The sequence below is a fragment of the Silurus meridionalis genome, chromosome 1 (genome assembly GCF_014805685.1).
Source record: "Silurus meridionalis isolate SWU-2019-XX chromosome 1, ASM1480568v1, whole genome shotgun sequence".
Classification (NCBI taxonomy): domain Eukaryota; kingdom Metazoa; phylum Chordata; class Actinopteri; order Siluriformes; family Siluridae; genus Silurus; species Silurus meridionalis.
In genome coordinates this window covers 19,622,158-19,647,925 of record NC_060884.1, presented here as the reverse complement: position 1 = coordinate 19,647,925, position 25,768 = coordinate 19,622,158, and the positions used below count along the sequence as shown (strand labels likewise).

The 25,768-nt window shown below is 37.4% G+C and overlaps 1 protein-coding gene across 5 annotated transcripts in view; it reads right to left on the bottom strand.

The window, feature by feature from the left end:
* Positions 1-221: 221 nt before the first annotated feature.
* The window catches only part of rad18 (RAD18 E3 ubiquitin protein ligase), a 60,815-nt gene continuing 35,268 nt past the window's right edge, over positions 222-25,768 (bottom strand). For 2 of the 5 annotated variants that reach the window (XM_046851057.1, XM_046851086.1), the window contains one exon: positions 23,518-23,731. In XM_046851057.1, coding sequence (XP_046707013.1) covers positions 23,686-23,731 — 46 coding nt within the window. In that variant the 3' untranslated portion in view covers positions 23,518-23,685. Of the gene's footprint in view, positions 449-9,334; positions 9,679-10,042; positions 10,090-23,517; positions 23,732-25,768 lie in introns of those variants that run through there. The other 3 variants (XM_046851070.1, XM_046851077.1, XM_046851061.1) reach the window with 3 other exon arrangements.

The window sequence follows — 25,768 nt, the reverse complement described above, 5'->3', positions numbered from 1 at the left end:
GGATTGATGATTACCAGTAGCTGGTTATTCTGCACAAATTCATCTGTTCGTATTTGTGCTTCTATGCACGGTGACATTTTGCTAATTTTTCTGTGTTTGTTCTATTTTAGTTATATGCCTATATGCTACCAAAATATTTAATTGAATAATTTTATTGTTAAAATAGTTTTAATAAGTAATGATTAATCATAAGTACAAAATTTACATGAAAACAGCAGAAACATTTTTAATAGATTTTATTGTTCAAAATCTATGTACAAATCCCCCACTGAAATTAGAGGATTACAGGTAAAAGGTATAAAAGATCTATTTAGAGTTCATTTTAAATTGAACCCAGGTGTCACGCTGGTTCCGTCTCGCCTTGAGTGCAGTTTCACTCGCAATAAGAGGATTCGACTCCCAGGAGCCTGGGGCTCTGTGCTAGCCTCTTGGACCGCTCTCTGGGACTCTGTGGAAAGAAAATCAGAGAGTTGACCTGTCTGGCCCAGTGGTAATACCCAGCTCTAGTGAGTAGAAGGAGATATAATCAAAGAGAAATGAGTTTTACAAAAAGGCAAAGAAACATCAAATGTCTAGACTTGAAAGGCTTTTACATCGACCAAAAGTATACTTCATATTGAGAAAAAAGTTAGTGTCCCCTTAAATGGTTTCATTAAACTGCCGTGCTCAATCGGTATCCTTTTTCCTATGAAAGTCCGTCAATTATTTCAATAGAGTCCCAGGCCAGGTTTTTCCATATCTCTTTAAAATTCAATTCAAGAGCGACATGATGGTTCAGTTGCTATCCTTGCATCCTCACACCTCCAGGGTCTCTGGTTCGATCTTGATCTAAGGTTACTGTCTGTGCCTGGATTTTATGCATGTGTTTCCTCAGGGTTTTTCACTTTCCACCCAGCTCATTGGTTACACTAAACTGTTCCAATGTGGTTGCGTTTTTAGAGGCTGAATCCACCATGATTAAGAGAAATAAAGAAAGGTGCTTTTTACTTCACATGTACTTTAAGGCAAAGTGAAATTCTTTCTTCCCATATCCCAGAGATGTTAGGAAGCTGAGGTCAGAGCGCAAGTTTGGCCATGATGCAGCACCCCTGGAGCACAGAGGGTTAAGGGCCTTTGCTAAAGGGCCTAAGAGTGGCAGCGTGGTGATACTAGGGCTTGAACACCCAACTTTTCGATCATTAATCCAGAGCCTAAACCACTGAGCTCTTTATTAAAACACTTGTAGACCTACTGATTTCTACTAATTATCTAATCATCAGCACTGCAAACTTCTGGCTAAGCAAAAAAAAGACTGGGTTGTTCTCTCTGTACAACTTTAATGACATAACAAGCATCTCAAAATACATGTCAAAATTTTCACCATCAGAAGATTAAAATACCAGAATCTGGCTTTACTTCTGTCAGCCAAGAACAAAGCTGAGGCTGCAGTGGGCAAAGAACATCTTGGGGATATTTCAAAGCATTTTACATCAATTTTTAATCAGTTACTAAAACCAGATCTCTTCATAAAAAAAGAAAAACCTCTACAAGTTTAGTTGCAGCCTGTACATTTTTATATATTTCTTTTTTTTTTTTTACTCTTTAGCCTCCTCTCTGCTCAAGTTCTTCTGCGATCACTCGCAGAAATATTGAGCTGAATCACATGGCTCTCTTGAGAAAATTAATTGTGAAGGTAACACGACAACTAAGCGGCTTCGAGGTCAATAATCCACCTACATCATTTCCTGCAATCATTTCGAGCAAGACAACTCAAAGCGGCGTGATTGGAAAGGAAGTGGGATAAGAAGCAAGCGAGAGGCAGTCAAGTGGAAAAAACCTGCAGGAAGGCAATTTCAGAAGTAGATCAGCACACAGCACCTGTGGAAGATCACAACCTGTGAGGAGAGGTATTCTGGAGCAGAATTAACCAGCGCATTCAAACATCAGTTTACTAATTAATTCTGCGGTGTGTAGCAATATATGTGGATACACTTCATAACACTTTGCTGAAGATTAGATGTAAGGACTTGGCTGAGCTACCACATCCTCAGGGCTCAAGTGTTTGAAGTAAGGCTTCTGTCTCTAATAATCTGTGTGGATCAAGCCAGCTGTGAGCTACGTCTGCTTCTGGTCTCTTTTCTGAGGTTTGATTGTGTCTGACACATGCTAATACCTAATTTCATCAACTTATACACTTTTACACTCTGTAACCTTGAGCAGTGACTTTAATTCAGAGCTGTTTTTGAAATACACAACATAAGAGAACCAAGGCAGAAAAAAGTAGTGGCAATTCACCTTCCAATAAACTTGCTAATATTTAATGAGTGTTTAAGGATGCAGTCAGTGATTTATTATATACGTATGTATATCAAAAAAATTTCAGCAAGTGTATTATATTGCTAAGAAAACCCATTTGTGCTTGTTTATGTTTAAATTGGTGTCAGTCATTTGAACACTCCTTAATGCCACATCTCAATTTGAAATTAGCAAGCACCCAGTGCAGCCAGATAATTCTCTTCTGAGGAAAAAAACAAATACAAAAAAACAAAACAAAAAAATAAACACAAAACCTATGTGGCATTTTAAAAACCCTACAGACATTAAAGTGGAATGAACACTGCTTGGGATTTTCCACAATGGAGTAAATGTATTGCAGACCTCTGGGAAAGGGTGGTAAACAAAATTGTTTTACAGCATTGAATTGTATGAATGGCTTGTTTTACATAGCAACAGAACATAGAAGCAAAAGCTCTTATAAATCAGGATGAGTCAAATGTCATGCATTTAGTGCTGTAACTTATTCAATGAGCCGAATAGCCTGCTGTGTAGATAAAAATGTAAAAGGGGTTAATACCAAACATTAGAAGCCTAACATTATTATAAACCACTGCACTTAGGACCATTCCCAATAATCAGAATTAGACAATTTGAGGATTGTGGAGATCAGTGTTTTATTTAAAAATATATACATTTTCATGCAATTGCAATTATTGCACACCAAATCTGCACATCTAATAAACCTAAACTCCCCATTCCAAAAAAATTGGGATGCTCTGTAAAATGAACAAAAACAGAATGCAATTTTTTGCAAATCTCATAAACCCATGTTTTATTCACGATAAAACATTCTATTGTGGGAGAAAATGTACCTGCGAGGAATGATAATTGAATAACTGAAGTTTTAAAAACCTTTCAAGAAGATGGGATGCTAGTCTCACAGCTGGACAGAGTGGCAGTCTTCTTGGTAGCTGCACACGGGTAACAAGCTGCATAGTAAAAGCCACTAAAACCCACAGTGAGAAGGTGACTTCTCCTCTGCACCACACACCCTCCGACTGAGGACACTTTTATTACAACAGCTTTACTGCAGGGAAGCGAAGTGGCCTCACAAGTATGTTTTCATTACTCCTAGAATAGCTAAAGCTCCTCAAAGCCTCTCCTCAGGAAAACCAGGCAACTCGACTATTAATCAAAGTCGCCATGGAGGGCAACGTGACCGTTTGGAATATCATAACGCCACTTCTCTCTGTGGGCAATTATCTGGGGAGATTTCTTTTAACAGATTAGCCAATAAGGTCAAATATTTTTCCGATCGGTTTGTAACAGTGGAACTAATCAATTTTGGCCATCTGAAATAGAACGTCTTTGAGCCGTGAGAGATAGCGTGCCAAGGACTTTTCTCAGATGCTGCGATGGCAGAGTTAAGGAGACTGCAAATCTAAAGAGACGTGCATAAATTGAGCATGTCTGTGGATCATCTATTTTCAAGCCTTTTATCAGACCAAAAGTCTCAAGACAGATGGGAAATTGGTTTGTAATCCACTAAATAAGTGAATAATGTTTTGAGTTGATAATATTTCCTAAATACAATGCAATAGCATTTTATTTTTATTCTAGTACATTTGAGGACCTTCAAAAGACAGCAAACAACATGTAAAACCCAAATGCAGTGACTTTACTTAATTTAAATCATCAACTTCTTTCGGCTTCTCCCATTAGGGGTCCCCACAGCAATCATCTGTCTCCATACCCCCCTGTCCACTACCTGCATGTCTTCCCTCTCCACATCCATTACCCTCCTCCTTGGCCTTCCTCTTTTCCTCCTTCCTGGCGGCTCCATTCTTAGCATTCCCCTACCAATATACCCCATGTCCCTCCTCTGCACATGTCCAAACCATCTCAATCGCACCTCCCTCACCTTATCTCCAAAACGTCCTACATTTGCCATTCTGTCGTTCCTACTGCACACTTCACTCCTGTCACACTGTCCTCATACATGTCCTGCACTACCCTTACATACTTCTCTGACACGCCTGACTTCCTCATACAATACCACAACTCCTCTCTCGGCACCCTGTCGTACGCTTTCTCTAAATCCACAAACACACAATGCAATTCCTTCTGACCTTCTCTATACTGCTCCATCAACATTCTCAAAGCACATAATGCATCTGTGGTGCTCTTCCTTGGCATGAAACCATACTGTTGCCCACAGATGGTCACCTCTTCTCTCAGCCTGGTTTCCACTACTCTTTCCAATAACTTCATGGTGTGACTGATCAACTTTTTTCCCCTGTAGTTACTGCAGGTCTGCACATCTACCTTATTCTTAAAAACTGATACCAGCACACTCCTTCTCCATTCCTCAGGCATCTTTTCACCTTCCAGGATCTTGTTAAAAACTCCACTGCCATCTTCTCCTAAACATCTCCATGCTTCTACCGGTATGTCATCTGGTCCAACCGACTTCCCACTCTTCATCCTCTTAAACCCAGCTCTCTTTTCCTCCTTACTAATCCTATCCACTTCCTTCTTCACCATCTCCACCTTCACCTCATCCAACCTTCTCTCTCTCGCCAATCGGTACAAATCTTTTTCTCCTTCCTTAGTGTCCAACTTCTCATACAGCTCCTCCTTTGCCTTTTTCTTGGCTTTTGCCACATCCCTCTTCACCTGCTGCCGCATCTCCTTGTACTCCTGCCTATTTTTCTCATCTCTGTCGATCCCAATTCTATTTCGCCAACCTCTTTCTCCTTATGCTCTCCTGCACTTCCTCATTCCACCACGTCTCCTTGTCTCCCTTTCTATTTCCAGATGTCACACCAAGTACCTTTCTAGCTGTCTCCCTCATCACTTCTGCAGTAGTTGCCCAATCATCCAGCACCTCTTCACCACCACCGAGCCCCTGTCTGAACTCTTCCCTGAATCTCACACTACAATCTTCAGTTTCCACCATCTTATTCTTCTTTCAGTCCTCACTCTCCTCCTCTTATGCTTCACCTCCAAAGCCATCCTACAGACCACCATTCGATGCTGTCTAGCTACACTGTCCCCTGCCAACACCTTACAGTCTCCAATCTCCTTCAGGTTGCATCTCCTGCCTAGCATATAGTCCACCTGTGTGCATCTTCCTCCACTCTTATACATCACCCTATGCGCCTCCTTCTTAAAAATAAGGTTTCACCACTGCCATTTCCATAATTTTAGCAAAATCTACCACCATCTGCCCTTCCATATTCCTCTCCTTAAAGCCATTCCTACACATCACCTCCTCATCACCTCTGTTCCCTTCACCAACATGCCCATTAAAATCTGCCCCAATCTTTCATTCCTAGGTACACCATCTACCACTTCATCTAACTGAATCCAGAATTTTTCCTTCTCCTCCATCTCACTTTAAATATCTAAATTAAATTTGCGAGCAAAATACAGCAATAAATAAATAAATCAAGTAAGGCTGAAATGATTCCTCAAGTAATTCGTATACAAAAAAAACCCTAAGACTTTGTTTAGTCCATTTACTAAACAAGTAGCATTGTGTTTCCCACCAGACCATAATTACTGATTCATCACCTGCTAAACTCTGAAATGCTCTGGACAGGTAAGAAAACAGAAAACTCTGCAGAATAAAAATTGGAGAAACGGGAAGAAAACAGCGAGGGAAAGATTCATATGGAAGTGCGTTACCTCTAAATAAAAAAAGTTTGCCTAATTACGAATTTTTTTTCTCTTAATTCAGACTTAATTTCTCGCAATTCCTTATTTTTTTAGCCAATCAGGCAGTGTCGGCCCCTCTGTAGTGCCAGTTAACTTTACACATTGAAAATGAAATGGGCTACAATCAACAGAATCGCATGGTATCAAACTAAGCCTGTGGTCCCTGGAGAGAACTCTGTCTAACAATCAGCTCTGAAGGAGATGGAACAAGACAGATGAAGCAGAGGAGCCTCATTCATACACCAACAGCTTCAGACTTCAGACCGACAACATGGTTACCGGTGGATGCACCAGAAATGTTGGATGTTTACGAAAAATAATGTCTCAATTGCAAGAAATAAAAAAAAAAAGTTGAAGTCCAAACAGAAAGTTTCCAAAGTTTGGGATCATTTCAAACTAATAAATAAAGAAAACATTGTAAAGTGCATTTTTTTTTTTTTGTAATCTGAAATGTATTTTTAGATTTTAATTTCATTTTTTTATTTATATACTTGTATTTATATTTTATTGTAAGAGGATAATTAAATGGGTTTAGTTTTCACAGATATTCTTGAAGGAAATTTCAGAAAATGTAATTTTTTAAATTATTATTTTCTATTGTATATTTAGTATTGAGCTTTAATAAAGAAAAAAGTACTTCGTATCCGATTACTTGATTATTCTTTGGAATAATTGGTAAAATACTCGATTACTAAAATAATCAATAGCTACAGCTCCTAATAAATAATATATAAATAAATAAATCTCTACAGGACTAAAATATGTGTTTGTGTATTCAAGCTGAATCACAGCAGCTAGTTAACATTAGCTTCTGTTTAACACACATAATATTCAGCTTTTATGTAATGTGTTATTATAGAAACAGCAATCATTTATCAGATCTCACCTAAGACATAAAATTCAGACATCAGTATCAGACTGAAAATAAAAGATCCTCAGATGAAAATTAACCCCAATATTGTGATGCTAATGTTGCCAACAAACCAGCAGAAATTGACCAAATAGAATAATTAATAGAAAAGACCAGTTCCTTCAAGAAACAGAATTCGGCCTTCTTGTTTACTTTTAACTAAACGATGTATGAATTTGTAAATCAAACCATATGGCTTTTAGTCGCCATAGCATAGGGTTCAAACATTGTAAATTTTACAGCTACATGATTACACATCTACTACATCCATTGCCAAATCGATTCCATTGATTGTGTGTAAAAACACACATATTTACTGTACGCACACACGTGTGAGCCACACAATCAATGGACTCAATCTTATGCACGCATGCACTTACGCTTAATTTCTGCTTGGGTGGGGAAAATAAAATAGGTGGTTATGAATAAAGACAATTACAAGAATGATTAAGCTCCTCCCACATGCACTCACTGTTTTTACTCCTCCACCGCCTCTCACCAGGCTGATGGTGTTCCAATTAACAGCTGTGTTAGAGGCTTTATGACACAAGCTGAAAGTTGCAGATAAGGTTTTCTCAGTGAAGAAAAATTCACCCAGGTGAAATCTCACTCAGAATGCGACACTAAGCGTTTCACATTTAACATTCCTAACGCTTTCACATTCCCAGAGCAGACAGTTTAAAAGAAATCCTGACAATGCAGTTGACGTTCGGTCGCAGCAATGACTACATTAGCCTTTAGACTAATCTGAGATGGAGCAGGAAATAGTTAGTCACCAGGAAGACAAATCCATTCACATTGTAATAAAATACAACATAAATTACAAATACAACACAAAAATAAAGATAATTAAAATCCAACCGAGGTAATAAAAATCGAGGTCCTAATACTGTCTCCACTGCCCCATGCATCATTAACAAAGGTCAAGATCTGCCTTCTGTTTTAAATTATGAATCTTTTTCTCAACACTCATCATTCTATTATATTAGGCAAAAAGTAAACTTGCAGCAATGATTAGGCCTGAGGTGATCACAGCAAAAATGTATACATCAAATTAATTTTATATACAAAAGAATATAAATAACAAAAATGACAAATGAGTGCAACCTATGCTTTTGAGATAAGCAGCTTTTATTTGGCTAAAAAACATGCAGCCCAATAAAGTATATCGGTTTGTCAATATACATAACACTCATGGCAGGTGCTTAGATTTACAGATTCAGGTACAAATTTTGATGTGAGCAATTCTGTCAACAGATCTGCTTCATGTGAATCATGTTATGCAATTACTTTTTATGTGCTGAAAGAAATAACTGAAATGTAATACAAGTTAGTAGCAAGAAGTCTAACTGAACGTGCTGCTGATTACACCGTATTCAGACACTGTTCACCAAAAATTCATGCTTCATGCAGTTCTCATAAAATGTTCTGTGACCTGGTAATACATTCAATTCAATGAATGAATAAACAAAAAATTCACTCAGTTCAGATTTACAAACTAACAAATTAGGTGTACGATTTAAATGTGCAGAAGTATATGTTTCGTTACTAGGGCTTGTTAAGCAATAGAGTCGCAATTTTTTTAAATCAACATTAAAAAGAAATTAGATTCCAATTGACATTATTTATAAGAGTTCGAATTTGTTGGGTTGTCGGACACCAATGACCAATGTGAAAGTTGTCACTTACTGACAGGAATTTCAGCTCAAGAAGGAGTTCCTGATCAAAGTAATAATAATTAAAAAAAAATATATATATATATATATATATATATATATATATATATATATATATATATATATATATATATATATATATATATAGTACAGACCAAAAGTTTGGACACACCTTCTCATTCAAAGAGTTTTCTTTATTTTCATGACTATGAAAATTGTAGAGTCACACTGAAGGCATCAAGGGCTATTTGACCAAGAAGGAGAGTGATGGGGTGCTGCGCCAGATGACCTGGCCTCCACAGTCACCGGACCTGAACCCAGTCGAGATGGTTTAGGGTGAGCTGGACCGCAGAGTGAAGGCAAAGGGCCAACAAGTGCCAAGCATCTCTCGGGAACTCCTTCAAGACTGTTGGAAGACCATTTCAGGTGACTACCTCTTGAAGCTCATCAAGAGAATGCCAAGAGTGTGCAAAGCAGTAATCAAAGCAAAAAGTGGCTACTTTGAAGAACCTAGAATATGACATTTTTCAGTTGTTTCACACTTTTTTTGTTATGTATATAATTCCATATATAATTCCACATGTGTTAATTCATAGTTTTGATGCCTTCAGTGTGAATCTACAATTTTCATAGTCAGAAAACAACTTTGAATGAGAAGGTGTGTCCAAACTTTTGGTCTGTACTGTATATATATATATATATATATATATATATATATATATATATATATATATATATATATATATATATATATATATATATATAAATAAAAGAAAGGAAAAAAAATGTTTGACATGACATCAGCAAAGAACCAGCGCTTTGTATAATTTTACATATAGAAACAATAGTGGGTGAAAATAAAAGTATAAACATGAAATTTCCTCTCACTGGTAATCCTTGGTATGAATAGACTGTTTAAGTGAATATCAAGTGATTCAGTATTTTACTTGAGAGGAAAAAAAAAAAAAAATCTAAATAAATAAATCAAAAGTTAAACATAAAAAAGCAGCCATGTTTTCCACAAGTCCGGAGCTTGAAAGCCTGGAGGTCGAAAGTCTAATGGCGCAAAATCCGAACCAAAGCATCGTATTTCTCCTGCTAGAGTACATGCAGTCACTTAATCATAAAGAGAAAACAAAGATGTTAGCTAGACCTGCATAATTCTTAGTATATAAAAGTGAGGACACTACAGTTTACAGCCAAAACATGTCAAGAGCATAATTACAATGTGCTACATCAAAACATTATTAGGAGAGCAGAATGATCCCCTTCATGGAATTGTCAATGCATTTGCCTCCTTTGGCATATATTGATGCCTCGCCAAACATTTATGGTAATTACGACTACGCAACATTTACTTTGCTTGGTCTACTGAATAACTAATTAATCATCATTTATTCACTTCATTATTATTGAATAAAATTGCAAAAAAAAGAAATAAACAGGAAAAGTAGATTAGAAATAGATAAGAAAAACTCACACAAGTAGCTTCTTTATGGTCTTCAATTGAAAACATCAGAAATGGAGCTACAACACAAAAAACAAAGAAATGTTTATTTAGTATTTGTACAATGTGGAGGTTCAAACAGTGAGACAGGGCATCCTGCTGTATTAGAACTTCTGAGCAGTGATCACCAGCCCTATTCCTAGAGATACAACCAGAATTCAGTTTTCTAAGGTAATCCGGCTAAGCCGATCCAAGTAATCAAGTAGAAGGATTTTGCTGGAGCAGGTGTGTGGAATAAGGGCTGAAAGCGATCTCTGCAGAACCAGAGTTTGGGTCACCGCCATAGGGAGCTACGAAAGGACAAAAATGCCATCATGAGACACAAAGTAAATACACATCGAAAGTGTTTGGAATGAAGCCGTCCGCTTAGATTATTGTGTCTCAAGTGTTTTGTGGTTCTTCAAATGCTAATCTATAGTAACAAAGAAGGGGCAGGCGGAGCCATTATCCGAGATGGAGGAAGATGAAGGAGCTGCCGTAGCAGACAAAATTAGTCGATGATGGACTGCAGACATGAATGCTTTCCATTAGCACTTTCATCAATCAGTGCTCAAGCGATTAAGAGAAGTGCCCGTTTTCCACAAAGCGCTGCTCTATGCAATGCCATAAAAACTCTAGTATAAAAATAGAAAAATATACTCAGCCATGTTGAGGCACTTTTAAGTAATGCAAGAGTTACACAAACACAAGTTCGCAACAATCAATCACCTTCTGAATGTGGCACGATTGAAAAAAAGAACAAGGGGGCGGGTCTAACTCCAGGTCTGTGTGTGTGATGATTACAATATTGTGTTGCACTAATGAAAAGCACACAAATAGAACAAAGCCACTTTCAGGCCATGACAAAGCGAGGAAATTGCAAGGCTAGAGGCGGGGTGGTGAGCGAGGAGGCATCGCCACCCCAGTAATGAAAAGCGAGTGAAAGCAAAATTGAGGCAGGGAAAGAAAAATTGAAAAAGTCTTCCTATAAAGATGCAGTCACTCTGAAAGCGTCAAATGATAGAGTATACATATACTGTTACAATACATTTTTGTATAAGTCATGCTTCTCCTTATTCACATGCTACTCCATTATTCTGTCTTTAAGCACATTTTCTCCTTTTTTAAATATTCACTCAGCATCTCTCTTCCTCTCAGTGATTCAGCTCTGAAATCAGTGAGTGAATTCATTTTTGATGGCAAAAAACAACCCCACTTAAAGACATATACAGTTGTAATAAAGTATCTCCCTTTTCTTTTTTCCATTTAGTAATATAAAACTACAAACGCTCATAATTTTCCGATGTTAAATATTAGATATTACTAAACACACACACCTGCGTTCATGACCCTGCAACGTATAAGCCTACAGGAGTACTGCCTCACCATGGCCATGAAATGAAGATGCAGAACCAAACTTGATTAATCAGTGACAGTCTGCATTTATGATCTATTTACTTTTAGCACTTTTATCCCTCATACACCTATATATTTAGGAAATAATATCCTGTAGGAGACATTTGTCTTTGAGCAATAGCGAGTCATCCAGACAACGCACACATACAAACTACATCAAAGAACAAAGAACATGCCATGACATCCAGATCTGCAGAAACAGCAGAACACAGAATACTTGTTAGGAAGCAAAACCAAGCATGGAGGATGATCAAAATAAAGCCAGGGAAAAAAAATTATTTACAGACTGAGACTTGCAAGAAAACAGGAAATTAAAAGTCCACACATGAGCAGCTTCACACGCGTGCATCGGAAATGTGCCACGACCAGAACGCTGCAATACGCTAGCGGTCATGTTGTTAACAGCGTAACAGTGAAAACTTACAAACTGTGTAAGCAACATGTTAATTATGAATAGATCCCTGGGGAATGCCTGTGCTGATGAATACCAGAGAACTGTTGTCAGTCTGTCTCTCAGGAACATTTTAGATAAACACCAACATACACTGATCAGGGAAGAAGAACTAAATCAGGACAGGCAACGGTCTAGTGGGTGAAAGTCCAAGTTAACACAAATCAGGAGTCTGATCGCAATGCAGTACTAGTTTCAGCACACAGATTATACAGTTCCAAGCAATTCACTCCTGCAAGTACTTTCCCAAAGTAAACAGACACAGTGAAGAACCTAAGATTAAATCAAGACAGTCACATTGTAGGTCTGGCCCAGGTGAATTTCAGTTTCCGTGCACCTTCTGTGTACTGAGAGAAAACAAAAATACATTGAATCCACCAACTCAACCTGGTGTACTTTACTGGTGAAGTTATCAAAGTGGTTGAAAGACAATTATGCCAAGGTTCATCTGTATAACACCATTTTTTTTTATTGCCTATAGACCCTAGTAACATAAAGGCACAGTTGCTTGCAGTCTGAGACAGCAATTGTAAACATTTCCTTATTACCTGACCAAGGAAAATTTATGGAATTTGAATGTAAATTAACTGATGCAGAGAATATGGTGATTTTAATAAATGGCCCAAGGCACAGGTTAATGTAACGGTAAAATGAGAACTATAACGAGAAATATAACAGCACAAGAATTTAACACCAATGAAATTACAATGCACTACACATCAGGTGGTTGTCCCCTGTTTTGTGTATTACAATCATGTAATGCCCACCTAGCTATGGATTAATTCGGCAACTTAAACTCAATCCTATTGGCCACCATTTATAGGATTACCTGGCACTCCTAGCAACAATATATTGGACCTTTAACTTAAAATAAACTAAACTGTGGTAGAAAACTGTACACTCATTTATCAAACAGCTTAAAAGCTGCTTTAACTAAAATTTTACATTTAACTCAAGCTTTGTCATCATTCTTTCACATACACAGTAAACAAAAAAAGAAATGCCATTAATACAGACCAAGGTGAGAGTAACATTATACATAAATAAATAAAGAGTTGACATAGCAGAGTTAAGGTGCGATACATATGAGATAGATACGAGGTTGGGATGTAGGTAATGTAAGAACAGATTTAAGTAAATTTCTAGTGCACAGTGAGTGACCGCGTGCAATGTCTAGTATGTACAAGTGTACACAATGTATAAGTATGTGCAATGTCCAGTGTGTAATGCTTAACAGAATGGGCAGATGTCTAAGGTAACGTGCATTTTTAATGCTTAGTAAAGTGGCTGAATGCGAGTGTGTGTTAATGTCCATTCATATCCATAGTGCACAATTAAGGAGGAAAAAGCAAGGTCATGGGTGGCACCAGGGTGTTTAGGGCTCTGACAGCTTGGGGGAAGAAGCTGTTGCAGAACCTTGTAGTGCCTGATGGTCTTGAAGACTGTGGAAAGGGATGAGAGGGATCCTTCACAATGGTAGAGGCTCTGTGTATGCAGGGTGTATTAAAGAGGTCCTGAATAGAGGGGAGGGAGACCCCTATGATCTTCTCAGCTGTCCTCACTATGCGCTGTAGGGTCTTGAGTTCTGATGTTGAGCAGTTTCTGAACCATACAGTGATGCAGCTGGCCAGGCCGCGCTCCATAGTAAATCTGTAAATCGTTTAATCGTCATTGCAGATGAGGCCCACTACTGTGTTTGGATTCTGACTTTGCCATGCAGTCGTGGGTGAGCAGAGTGAACAGCAGTGGGCTTAGCACACAGCCCTGGGGGGCACCTGTGTTCAGTGTTATGGTGCCTGATGTTCTGCTGCCGATGTGCACTGACTGAGGTCTCTCAGTCAGGAGGTCTAGAATCCAGTTGCAGAGTGGAGTGTTGAGTGCCAGGAGAGAAAAGTAGAGAAAGTTTCCCTACCAGTTGCTGAGGGATGATTGTATTAAATGCTGAGCTGAATTCTGATATATGTGTCCTTTGTGTCCAAATGTGAGAGGACAGAGTGCAGAGTGTAGAAGATAGCATCATGGGGGGAGTGGTTGGAACAGTATGCAAATTGGATTTAGTCCAGTAAGGTGGGCAGAGCAGAGTGAATGTGCCTCTTGACTAGACACTTAAAGCACTTCATCATAATGGGAGTCAGTGCTACTGGACGTTAATCATTAAGCCACTCACTGTTGACTTAAATTCAAAAGCTGGATTTATAAAACATAGTTTCGGTTTTAAAATCGGATTAGCTCGTAACAATAAATAAATAATTGAAACTAATCAAATCATTATCATAAAGCTCTGTTCTCCTGTTTCACGTTGTACCAAAGACCACTCTTACGCTCGATATATTCACTGCAATTTACTCATTTTAGGTGAACCAGGATCTAGATAAACATCTCATAATTTAAGCAGTATCCTATAATAATTTCTATTTAGTGATTATACATATACATTCTACCCAGAGTTTTGCAGAATTCTCCTATAAGCCTATCGTGTATTACTGGTCACATTCTACCATGCATAAATGTAAATAATTCATCTGAATTGCTTTTCTGATGTGCAAATATAAGTTCTATTCTTAATTCACAACACAACAACAGCAACAAAGCTTTTATTATTCAGGAGTCAGAGGTTTAGACAGCAAACTGAATTATGCATGAGGAGCTGAAGATCTTCTACTTTATTTTAGCTAAGGCCAAAAAGTAAGATTCCACTGGACGGCGCAGCGTCTCCTGCAGTTCAGAGCAACTTGAATTATTGCACTTTCAGGATTGGAACACGGTTCAGTTTGGAGCGTTTATGAAATGGCAACGAACCACATGGAAAACTTACACATGCTGAAATAATAATATATTAGTAACGAGATATATGATGGTTCAAGCCTACTAGTGTTCCAGTTTATTTATTTTTTTAAGTCTTGCACAGAAAGTGCTGGATATAAGCAGTAGTTCTTAGTTGAAAGAATACTAATAAAAATCTTAATTATTGTATTAATATCTAATATCAAATAAGGGATATTGGATATAAAATCCAGTAACAAATGGCAAAGATTGAAATAAAATAAAATAAAAAATGGGTCTTTCTTTTATGGAAAATTTATATTTTTCCTTTTTTTTTTTACACTTTAAAATATTGACTTTGTAAGTGATTTTTATGTAAACACAATTTACATGCTTTAGGTAAATAACATTTAATTGTGCTGAAACAGAAAATGTCAGTAGCAATACCTGTATCAGGCAGAAATGAGTTGTCTCGTTATATCTGAAGTAATTATATGCATTTTTATACTGCATCATACATGAATAAAACTCAAGAACACATTACAAAATCCAAAACAGAAACCAAGAGGTGCCATTGTGGCAAATATGTCTCACTGATAAAGCATTTAAGTACACAGAACTGTGAATAAAAGGACACAATAGAGTTGGGAGGGAAAACAAAGAATAAAATAAAAATAGGATTGCATGCAAACAAATGGCCATAGAAGGCAAAAAGGCAGGTGCGTGGTTACACAGTTCTATTTCAATAAATTTGCATCTAATTAACCACACTGAGTGAACAGATGTGGGCTTGGCTTTTCGTCCAGCAGGAATAGACCAAAGACGATTTTGAGGAAAGGATTTACAAAACTTGGAAGCTATAATGCTCTGCCACATACTGAAGCCCAATGAAAACAAAGCACCACAGTCAATCTAGAGGATTTAGGTGTGAGGGCAGGGTTACAGGGATGCAGATGGTCAGCAAATGTATAACGTGCAGACACAACTGTTGATGAAGGTTTGGAGAAAGAAGTCATAGTTAGTGAACTGTTGTGTTTATAATTAGATTTCAATACAAACTCTAGTCCTACTTGTTATTAAATCAGTACGCCTAAACTACCATTGAGACACTTTAACCCTTTCTGGAGCAATTCTAAAAACATTATGATTATTGAAACAATAATAATTCCATATTAAAAAATATACATTTTCTCATTTTTGAGATATTGTGCGGATGAGGACCTCAGAATGCATTACACTTCCAGCACCTATTGGCAGAGGCATAACAATGACAAGAATACAAGCACTTTCAGACAACTTAAACTGGACTCCTTCAGGGTCAATACACAGATCAGAATGAGTAACTAACCAGGCAGACCTATCAAATGTGATTTGTTTCGTCAGTGGAAAAAAAACTGGATCTCTTCCAGATCCTAATAAACAGTTGTGGAAAAACAACATATCAGGGCTAAAACTGAAAATGAACGGAAAAATGACTTAACCAAAAACGGCATATTTGAATATCTTAATGGTTTCAACAACAAATCGTTGTTCAGGAAATTAGCAAGAATTAAACAAATACATTTATAGAGCAAATGTGCCACTATTCACTTGTTTTCTTTTGCTGCAGTGAACTGTAAGGGGGGGAGCAAGAAAGGAAAAAAATCACTACTATAGTCTTTATGTCCACAAAGCCAAAATCATGATAATGATTTAAACGTTTTGACATAAATTGAACACACAACAAGCTAACATATCAGAGGAACAGAAAATATTTTTTAAATATTGTCTGGAACTCTATTTTTTCCATGATAAATCTATCAGTCACACCTGATGCAGTTTATCAACAAGCTCATAAATGAAACCAGGATTGATAAAGCAGGGAGAGATCTACAGTATGTGCTAAATTCTTGCTAATTTGATCATTAAGCTTAATGATTTGTCATTAAACGCTTGGACTTATTTAATTATTTATTTTGCCTTGAAATATAAATCCAACTGTGATCAGTATAACAGTGAAAGCTCAGGACACGATGGTGAACTATGTACCCAAGGAGCAGTTAAATGTAAATTATGAGTTCACAGAAGACATCTCCAAGAAGTTCTCCAAGTGACCAGAACAGTGGGGGATTTACTGTAGAATATCTATAAAAGGTTGTATATCTAAGTCTGGACATGAACCATTAAGGGTAATACAAGCCAAAAAAAGACAGACCAAATATGGTGCAAAGAGAACACAAGGCCAAAAGTCAAAAACAGGTAATGTGTTAAGGAGCCACAGATGATTAGTCTCAGTGCTGAAGTGGTGATGGAAATCTGATTGAAAGTGTTCAAAAAGATATCTGTTCCCTGCACTTGGGTGGCACTGCTTCTTTCCAAAAGGTTTAACGATCAGAAGTGAGTTCTAGATTGGCCGATAGATATTTACATCAGCAGGATCTAAATCTGATTTGTTGTGACTGCAGCCGTTTTCTGCATGTAATGGCACAGAGCCTGAGGCAAACGAATGTGTTAAGAGCCATTTTATAGAAGGTTTCCTTAAACAAAGCGATAATGGCATAATCAGGGATTGCATCGCTTCTTATAGTCTCAATTCTGTGCCATTCATAAATCTAAATAATATGAATAATTGTTGCTTGTTTTTCAATTGGTGTGAGTTCCTGCAGGACATTTGTTATAAGTGTTGTGAAAAATGTAATGTATAATCAGAAACCGTGGGCTGAAGTGTTTTCAAGGGGAAAAAAAAATTGGTGATAGGTTATTAATAAATAAAAAAGGGTTCTGGTACTTTATTACATTAACTATGGTGGAACAACAAAGCGAGTAGGCGGCACAGATTGTGATGGACAAGTTATACCATGCATACCAGTAAGGTGTTTTGATTTTTTTTTTCTTTCTTTCTTTTTTTTTTTTTTTAAACACACTGCTGATTTGAAGGCTTGAAGCTCGGGGGTGAACTGGGAAAAGGAATGAGAGAAAGGTGTATACCTATCGTTCAATTATTGTGTTTAAAGGGATTTACAGGTGCTTACGTTTTGAAAGTTGTAAAATGCCAAGTTTTTAAGGTTTGCAAAAAAAATAAAATAAAAGATGATTACTGCATAATTTTGAGCAGGTGCCAAGCAAATCTGAGTAGGGAAAAGAAAAAATCTGAGCGGCATAAACAGCGACACTGCTTAGACTAGGAGAAGAGACTGTGGAAGTATGTGACAAGGACAACAAGTAGAAAAATGTACATGTTGAAAATTACGATGGCCTTACATTCAAACGTGGCCATGAAATTTGACAGTATAATCCTGAATAATAAAATCACTTAACTGTAACAGGGGAGGATAACGCAGACGAGAGTGAATAGTTTAACAAACCAGAGCATCCCAATGTTACATACTATATATTAGTACAACCCTAAAAGCCTGATGAGGCTTTAAACAGGTTTAGGTGTAATTAAGAAGCAGCAAATCCATTTAAATGTTAAGGATTATGTATGGGATCTATGTATTATGTAAGTTTGGTTTTTTTGGTGAAACACAATTTAACAGAGCAGAACAGACATTGTGCTCGGTCTTCTCACAGTAGGAGAGATCGCTAGGGAGAGCAAGCTGCCCTTTCTGCATAAATTATACACAACAAACAAGAGAGAGATCGAGAGCTGTTAAACAACTGTGCAACTAAAGCTGGCAATCCAGTTTGCAAAAAACAGCAGCTGGTCAAGAGTATCTGTGATTCCGATACACTTGAAAGTGGCCGAGTGTTTACACCTTGAAGTTGATGCTACAGAGTACAATTGAACGCTGTGACAATGATTTTGCAGGCCAGTAATTTTGCACAAGCACTCTATTATAGCCTAATTGTTTATCCAAAGCAAGCTTGGTTGTCCACTAAAAAGTGAACCACGGTGGTCCCCCGGAACTTGCGGGGGTTACGTTCTAAGACCTGCCGCGAGTTCAGAAAATCTGAGAATTTTGGACACACCCATATGGTACCTTAGTAAATTCATCTAGACATTATGTCACTTTAAAAATGTGTACAGTATTTGACCAAATACACAGTTTAAAATGTTATTCCTAACATTCCTGAACATTCGGACCCACTGCGGATTCCCACGAATTTTAAGAAAATCCGAAAAATTGCTGTTAGTTAGATTCCAAATGAGAACCAGTGAATTTTCCGAGCCGCAAATTCAAAATATCAGGTGGTTGACTGTACACTATATGGACAAAAGTATTGGGACACCTGACTTTTTTCAGCCATATGTGGTTCTTCTCTAAACTGTGACAACCACAACACGCAATTGTATAGGATGTCTTTGGCTGCGGCAGCCTGTTCCAGCATAACAATGCGCCTGTGCATAACATCAGCTCAATGAAGATATCGTTTACATGGGTTGGAGTAAAAGATCTTGAGTAACCTGCTATAGAGCTCTGATCTCAGCCATACTGAACACTTATGGGGTGAACTGGAACGCTGACCTCTAACTGAAAGCTGCACCCCGGGCCTCCTCACCACATCCCAGAGTGGAGATTATAAGAACAGCAAATGTAAACTAAATGTGGAATTGGATGTTTAAACTCCAGACATCTCACATACAATGCTAGAACACGGTACCTCACAGGAGCCGTAGTTACTTGTAGTGCTGTGACAGACACCCACCCATCAGGAGACTGATATGGGAAAGACAAACCGCCACAAGAAACTGTCAAACGTTGCTAGAAAATAGGGAGGCTCATTTACCATCCGTGCTGAAAAGGTGTTGCAGCACATCGGGCGGCAGCTCGGCAGTGGACCGGCTTCAGAAAATAGTGACGGAACGACACAGAGAGTCGCTCAATCACATCCAGTTCAGACATAGAATAAAAAGTGCTGATACTCTTCAAGAAGACCAATCCTGTTAAATAAACTTGTGCGTATGTGTGTCTCCTGTGACAATTCTGGGATTTCGTGTGAAAACTCATTAAGTGCAATAAAAACACAAGCAGCAGAATTTCAACAAGCTAAAATAAGAACAAACACTTCTATTTTCATAGAAATCTCTTCAAAATAGTATTAGCATACAGTCACTGTTCAACTGAAGGTGATTAATTATATATTCCTACAGCAGTGCACACGGCCATCCAATAATACTACTTTTTGTTGCTGCTTTAAAAGAAAAAAGTAGCTTTAAAAGTATCTAACAAACTCTTCAAAACCTGACTGTCCTCAACCCTAGAGACCTAAAATAGATAGAAAGCATGAAGAATTAAGGACTATATAGACAGTGTATTCACTGACAGTGGTTGTGCAAACACTAATAACTGCCAATCATGTCATAAACACACATGCTTAATCTATATTAGCACTATATAATACCCTGTCTGAGCTGGGTGAAAAACAGATTAAATAAAAAGACAGAATAAACAGCAAATGTGTTAACTATGTCACAAACTGTATTTAAAGGATCCAAAGTCAGTGTACAGTTCATTATATTAAAAAAAAGTTGATTTGGCATTGGAACAGAAGAATGCTTTTCACCAATCACAGTAATTGGACAAATCCCATTGCATAATCCTGCTTAAAGCCAATGTGATTATTTCCAATGGCTAACAAGCACGATAAAGTGCAGGGTAAAGAGATAAACCTCACTGTTATGTGATTCCAAAGCCTGTTTTGTGGTCACTAACAAACTATATAGTGTACAACACTGAAACTCAAATACTGTAGACCTCAACCACACAGCATTAAATGGATCCTCTGTGATTTTTTTATGCATTTTGATATGACCATCATAACTGATTAGGAATCAGTATTGTAATAAAATGAAGCATGCGGCATTCAAATGTCAATGAGGCAGTTAAAGAAACATGGTTTGGGGCAAAAATGCAACACTGGAGAATAAGAATAAAAATGCAAAGCAGGTAAAAACCTGGAAGTGTGAATGTGAATGAGGGAATATGCCTAATAATGATTTCAATAAAAGCACATACACCAAAGTTTCAAAATTCAAGTACATAAAAATGAAATTCTAAAATGCAACATATACGCAGTGCCTGTCAAATGTTTGGAAACACCTATTCTTTTATCTACCGTATTTTCCGGACTATAAGCCGCTACTTTTTTCCCACGGTTCGAACCCCGCGACTTAAACAAAGCAGCTTATTTATGGATTTTTCCTGGGTTTTTCCGGTTTCACAAACTTCACGCCAAAAAACTGAGCACCATAACATTAGACCAATAAAATTGGTGAACCAATGAAACTCTTTATATTAAATCACGCTCCCGCTGAATCGGGCCGCACCACATCGTAAATATGGATGAGGTTCCTCTGACGTTTGATCTGCTGTTTACTCGGACTGGCAACAGGAAATGCGAATCATTCATCACGCTGAAAACAACCGGGCATGAAAAAAAACGCACTTCACCTGTGTTCTGAGCGGCACGGCATCGGTAGAAAAGCTTCACCGATGGTGATTTTTAAACGCATGACGATGGCAAAAAAAAAAACTCTAGAGAGAAATTGTTGTAAAAGTAAGGAGGAAGACAGTGAACAATGACTTTCTTGGTCGGCTACTGTTTAGATACAAGTCGTAACGTATTTGAGTCAGGGTGAAGGGAGAGCTCACTAACTCCCGTTGCAACAGAAATCATACAAGCACAGACAGGTTTCCAAAACTCGTGCTTTTTTATTTTTTCTTGGCAAGAGCGTTACGGGTTAGTCAAAGAAATAAGCATCAGAAAATAATAAGGACATATTCCTCGGTCTTGCACATATGCAGTAATACCGGAAAAATGCGGCGGCAGGCTATTCCCAAAATACTGCTCTGCTCTTAAAGGAGCCACAAAATATTTCACCCGTTACACCGTATAACAGACACTGTCTTTCATTAAAGCCTGTGTAAAGTTCATTAGTTTCAGTGTAGACAGGTGCGGCTTATTTATGTTCAAAATAAAAATCTATGTAAAATTCAGTGGGTGCAGCTTATATTTGAGTGCGCTTAATAGTCCAGAAATTACGGTAGTTGTTTTATCTTTTATATACAACAAATTAAGTAACTTAACCATTTTTTTTACATTAAAAAAATCAACAAGAACAGTAGGTTTAATTAGGATTTATTTATGTTATTAAATAAATACATGTAGCTACATTGCACTTTACAAGGTTCTGTTTGAAGAACATGCAAACTCATTACATAAAAGTTAACTGGTGAAAGGAATACCAACATGGCTACTATTCCAAACTTGAATGCATTCAATTCTGTCTGGCTTGCAGCTTATTGAACTATACAAAGCATATGTCCAAAATCAGCAAGCAGTATTTAGAGGTATATAAACAGGCATCTAGAATGTTAGCTATCACGGATTGGCCTGCCCAGTCACCAGACTCAAATCCTGTTGAACTGCTCTGAGATGAACTGGATCACAAACCCAGAAAGGAATATTCAACTAACAAAGAGCACCTCTAAAAAAGTTTTACAAGAGACATGGCAAAGTATTTCAGCTGAGTGTTTGAAGAAAGGAACCATCCAGGTGCCAAGTGTGTGTAAAGCTCTTATTCATGCTGAGGAGGGATTGTTTTATGAAAATAAAGTTTAACATTTGTACATTTTCTTTTAAATTTGTTTGGGTAAAGTAAATAAACATACTGTTTAATTACGTAGTATGCTTCATATAAACCAAAAGAAGCATGCATGTTTTCTAAACGACTTAATTCTTCAAAAAGTTAGTTAAAGTCATAGTTTTAGGGTGATGCAGATCGCAAGAACAGACTGGGCACGTGGCTGTTATTTGGGTTGTGTATCTTGAAAAACCCGTGCTTTATTAACGTTCGCACACGACACATTGCAGCTGTAATTGATGTGGTGGTTATAAACAAGATATCCACTGTGCGAAACACAAGCGCTGGTGCACGAGGAAAAGTCCATATGCACAAGCATCCGAAACTGCTTCTTAACTATTGCGCCTGCTTGCATGAACACTCTTTGTTTTCTTTATGCCGGCAGTGTGCAGGCCCAAACAGACTGACTGGAACTTCAAATATCATTAGCTTGATCGGCTGCCTGCCAGTGTTACTAAAGTTACATGTTCTCATCTTTTTCATCACTCCTCTTTACCAGTTGTTACAGGCTAGCCTTCGCATTCCTGGGCTGTTAGCACATTGTCTTTTAGAAATCTGTGTTTTTTGTTGACACAGTTGTTTTTACATTAATTCAATGCTACAAAAAATAAGTTGCCGTTCCCTTTTAAAACCATTAGTAATTCTTTCTTGTCATTCTAAAGAACAACAAATCATGCTGCCTAATTTTAGATATGTATATATCATTTTTAGATAACATTTGTTATACTTTTGCATCACCATATCACATTATTTAGCAAGTTATGCTATTTTATTCAATCTTATGTGTGCACACTGCTCGGGCAGAACTTTAAATGCACCTGCCTCATATTGTCTAGTTCCCCCTGTACTGCCAAAACAGCTTTGATCCATTAGGGCATGAACTCCACAAGACCTCTGAAAGTGTGCTGCGGTCTCTGGCACCAAGACGTCAGCAGATCCTTTAAAACCTGTTGCATAATGGAGCACTTATGGATTTGACTGGTTTGTCCAGCAAGTCCCACAGATGACTTGGCCTTCAAATGCCAGATTTAAATCCCATCAAGCAACACTTGTCATGTTCCTCAAGCCATTCTCGAACAATTTTCACTGTGGCATATGCTGAAAAACACCACTGCCATTAGGGAATACTGTTGCTAACTTGGTCTGCAACAATATTTAGGTAGGTGGTATGTGTCGCATACCATACAAATGCCAGAACCCAAGGTTTCCTAGCACAACATGGGAGAAAAGTGAGAGGGGACAATAAGAAAACGAGAGAAAGAATAAAAAAGATGAAAACACTACACACACTTTTAATTCTATTCCTACTGACTAAAATACAACCATCACCAGCCTTGGGCTTTTATTTACAGTATATCCTATTATAGATCTCCCAAATCTTTACTATTGCACTTCTGGGTGTCAAACTGCATGTTTCGGATGAGCACAGAGATGACGAGATCATATTTTCCTTTTTTCTGTACCGCTCTCTCTGCCTCTGCACTTTCTGTAAGAAAAAAGAAGCGTCTTTAGAAAACAGTGTTAGTAATAGTCAAAGAAAGCAGCCAATGTGTGGTACAAACAAACAAAAAAATTACCTTATTTCTCATTCATTAACCTTGGCTTAATCAGTCTACATCTTATAAAATACTGCACTTGTAAAACAACACAAATTCAAAAACCGAGTTAAACATCCAAGTGCTTCATAGAACACGAATGCAAATAGCATCGAATAAAGCCAAATTGATCTGCATAAAATTTCCACTTCTCCACTCCAATTTCCTTTGCCACTATAATGAAAACCCTGCAGAGTAAATTAAAAACGGATTTGACAATTATTTCCTTCAGAAATACAGCTGGAAAACAGGTTTTACTGAGTAAATGAGGCCAACTTAAAACTATTTTTAATGTGTGGAAAATAAGAGAGGGGAAAAAAAATACACTACTAAATGCACATATACGAAAAGAGCAGAATTTCAGTATGATTAGGTTCGACGACATCCCACAAAACACAACTGTGGTGGCAATACTAGGTCTATTGATGCCTTAAGGTAGACAAAGCTCACAATCTATCAATCTGTCATTTCTAGGGATGCTGAAGAACAGCTCTAAAAATCCATCTAGTGTGTGTAAAGCTCTTATTCATGCTGAGGAGGGATTGTTTTTATTTTTTTTATATTTGTTTGGTTAAAGTAAATAAACATACTGTTTAATTACGTAGTATGCTTCATATAAACCAAAAGAAGCATGCATGTTTTCTGAACGACTTAATTCTTCAAAAAGTTAGTTAAAGTCATAGTTTTAGGGTGATGCAGATCGCAAGAACAGACTGGGCACGTGGCTGTTATTTGGGTTGTGTATCTTGAAAAACCCGTGCTTTATTAACGTTCGCACACATGACACATTGCAGCTGTAATTGATGTGGTGGTTATAAACAAAATATCCACTGTGCGAAACACAAGCGCTGGTGCACGAGGAAAATCCATATGCACAAGCAAAATCATTTCCCGCTCTCAATCTGTCATTTCTACGGATGCTGAAGAACATCTCTGAAAATCCATCTAACTGTCTGATTGCCTTTAAAAACCTTTTAGCTTCACACCTACATAAACTGAAATATCGTTTATTTTTCCATATCAATTAACCAAAACTATCCAGAAGATCTATTATTTACCCGCAAATGTTCTTTTTTTTTTTTGAGAATTCGTTTTAATTCCACTCAACATACCTGATATACCTCTACATTAGCAAGATAGTCAATGGAAAAAAAAACATTACTGCCCAAATTTAAAAAAACGGTAGTAAAAAGTCCATCCGTGACAGGCTCTGTCTCACCACCGGCTCGATCTCATTAAGACATGAGAATCACTGTTGTTCTGACTAATACCTAGATCAATCAAGATCTGTGAGAAAGTCCTCAATGACTAATCCAGTCAGCCCTGTTGACTAGATTTCCTTTAATTAGTTTTATGTCATGTAAACATTATTAAAAGTATTAACGTGATGACTCGTTAGGGATTTAGTAGGGATTTAGACAGATTGTATTACCTCTGTGTTTATAAAACGCTCTTATTATATATGATCTGTTATCTAAAATCTAGTTAAATATATTACACCCCAAACAAATTCCAAAACAAAAAGCAGCGATGTAGGTTACACACCATCCCAAAAGGGAAGCAATCTATCTTAGCTTGATGACTTTGATCAATTATGCAAAGACATTCCCTAAAGTAATTATGTGGTATAAACAGGTCGATGATTCCCACAGCAAGAGGAACCGTGTCCAAGGCTTACTTCCATTAACGGGACTGCAGGTCACACACCTTCAGCTGTACAGTGCATTGTTTCCGAAACAGTGAATAAAATAATCAACATCAGTTCATCGTAAATGATGGCATTGACTGCTGCCATATCATTCACAAATGTTCAAGAGTAATAGTCACATATGTTGAGCGTTTTAATAACAAACTGAACCATTAAGCATAAACAGTAAAAATCCTGGCAAAAGTATTCATAAATGCAGAAACACATTAATATCTGCAAA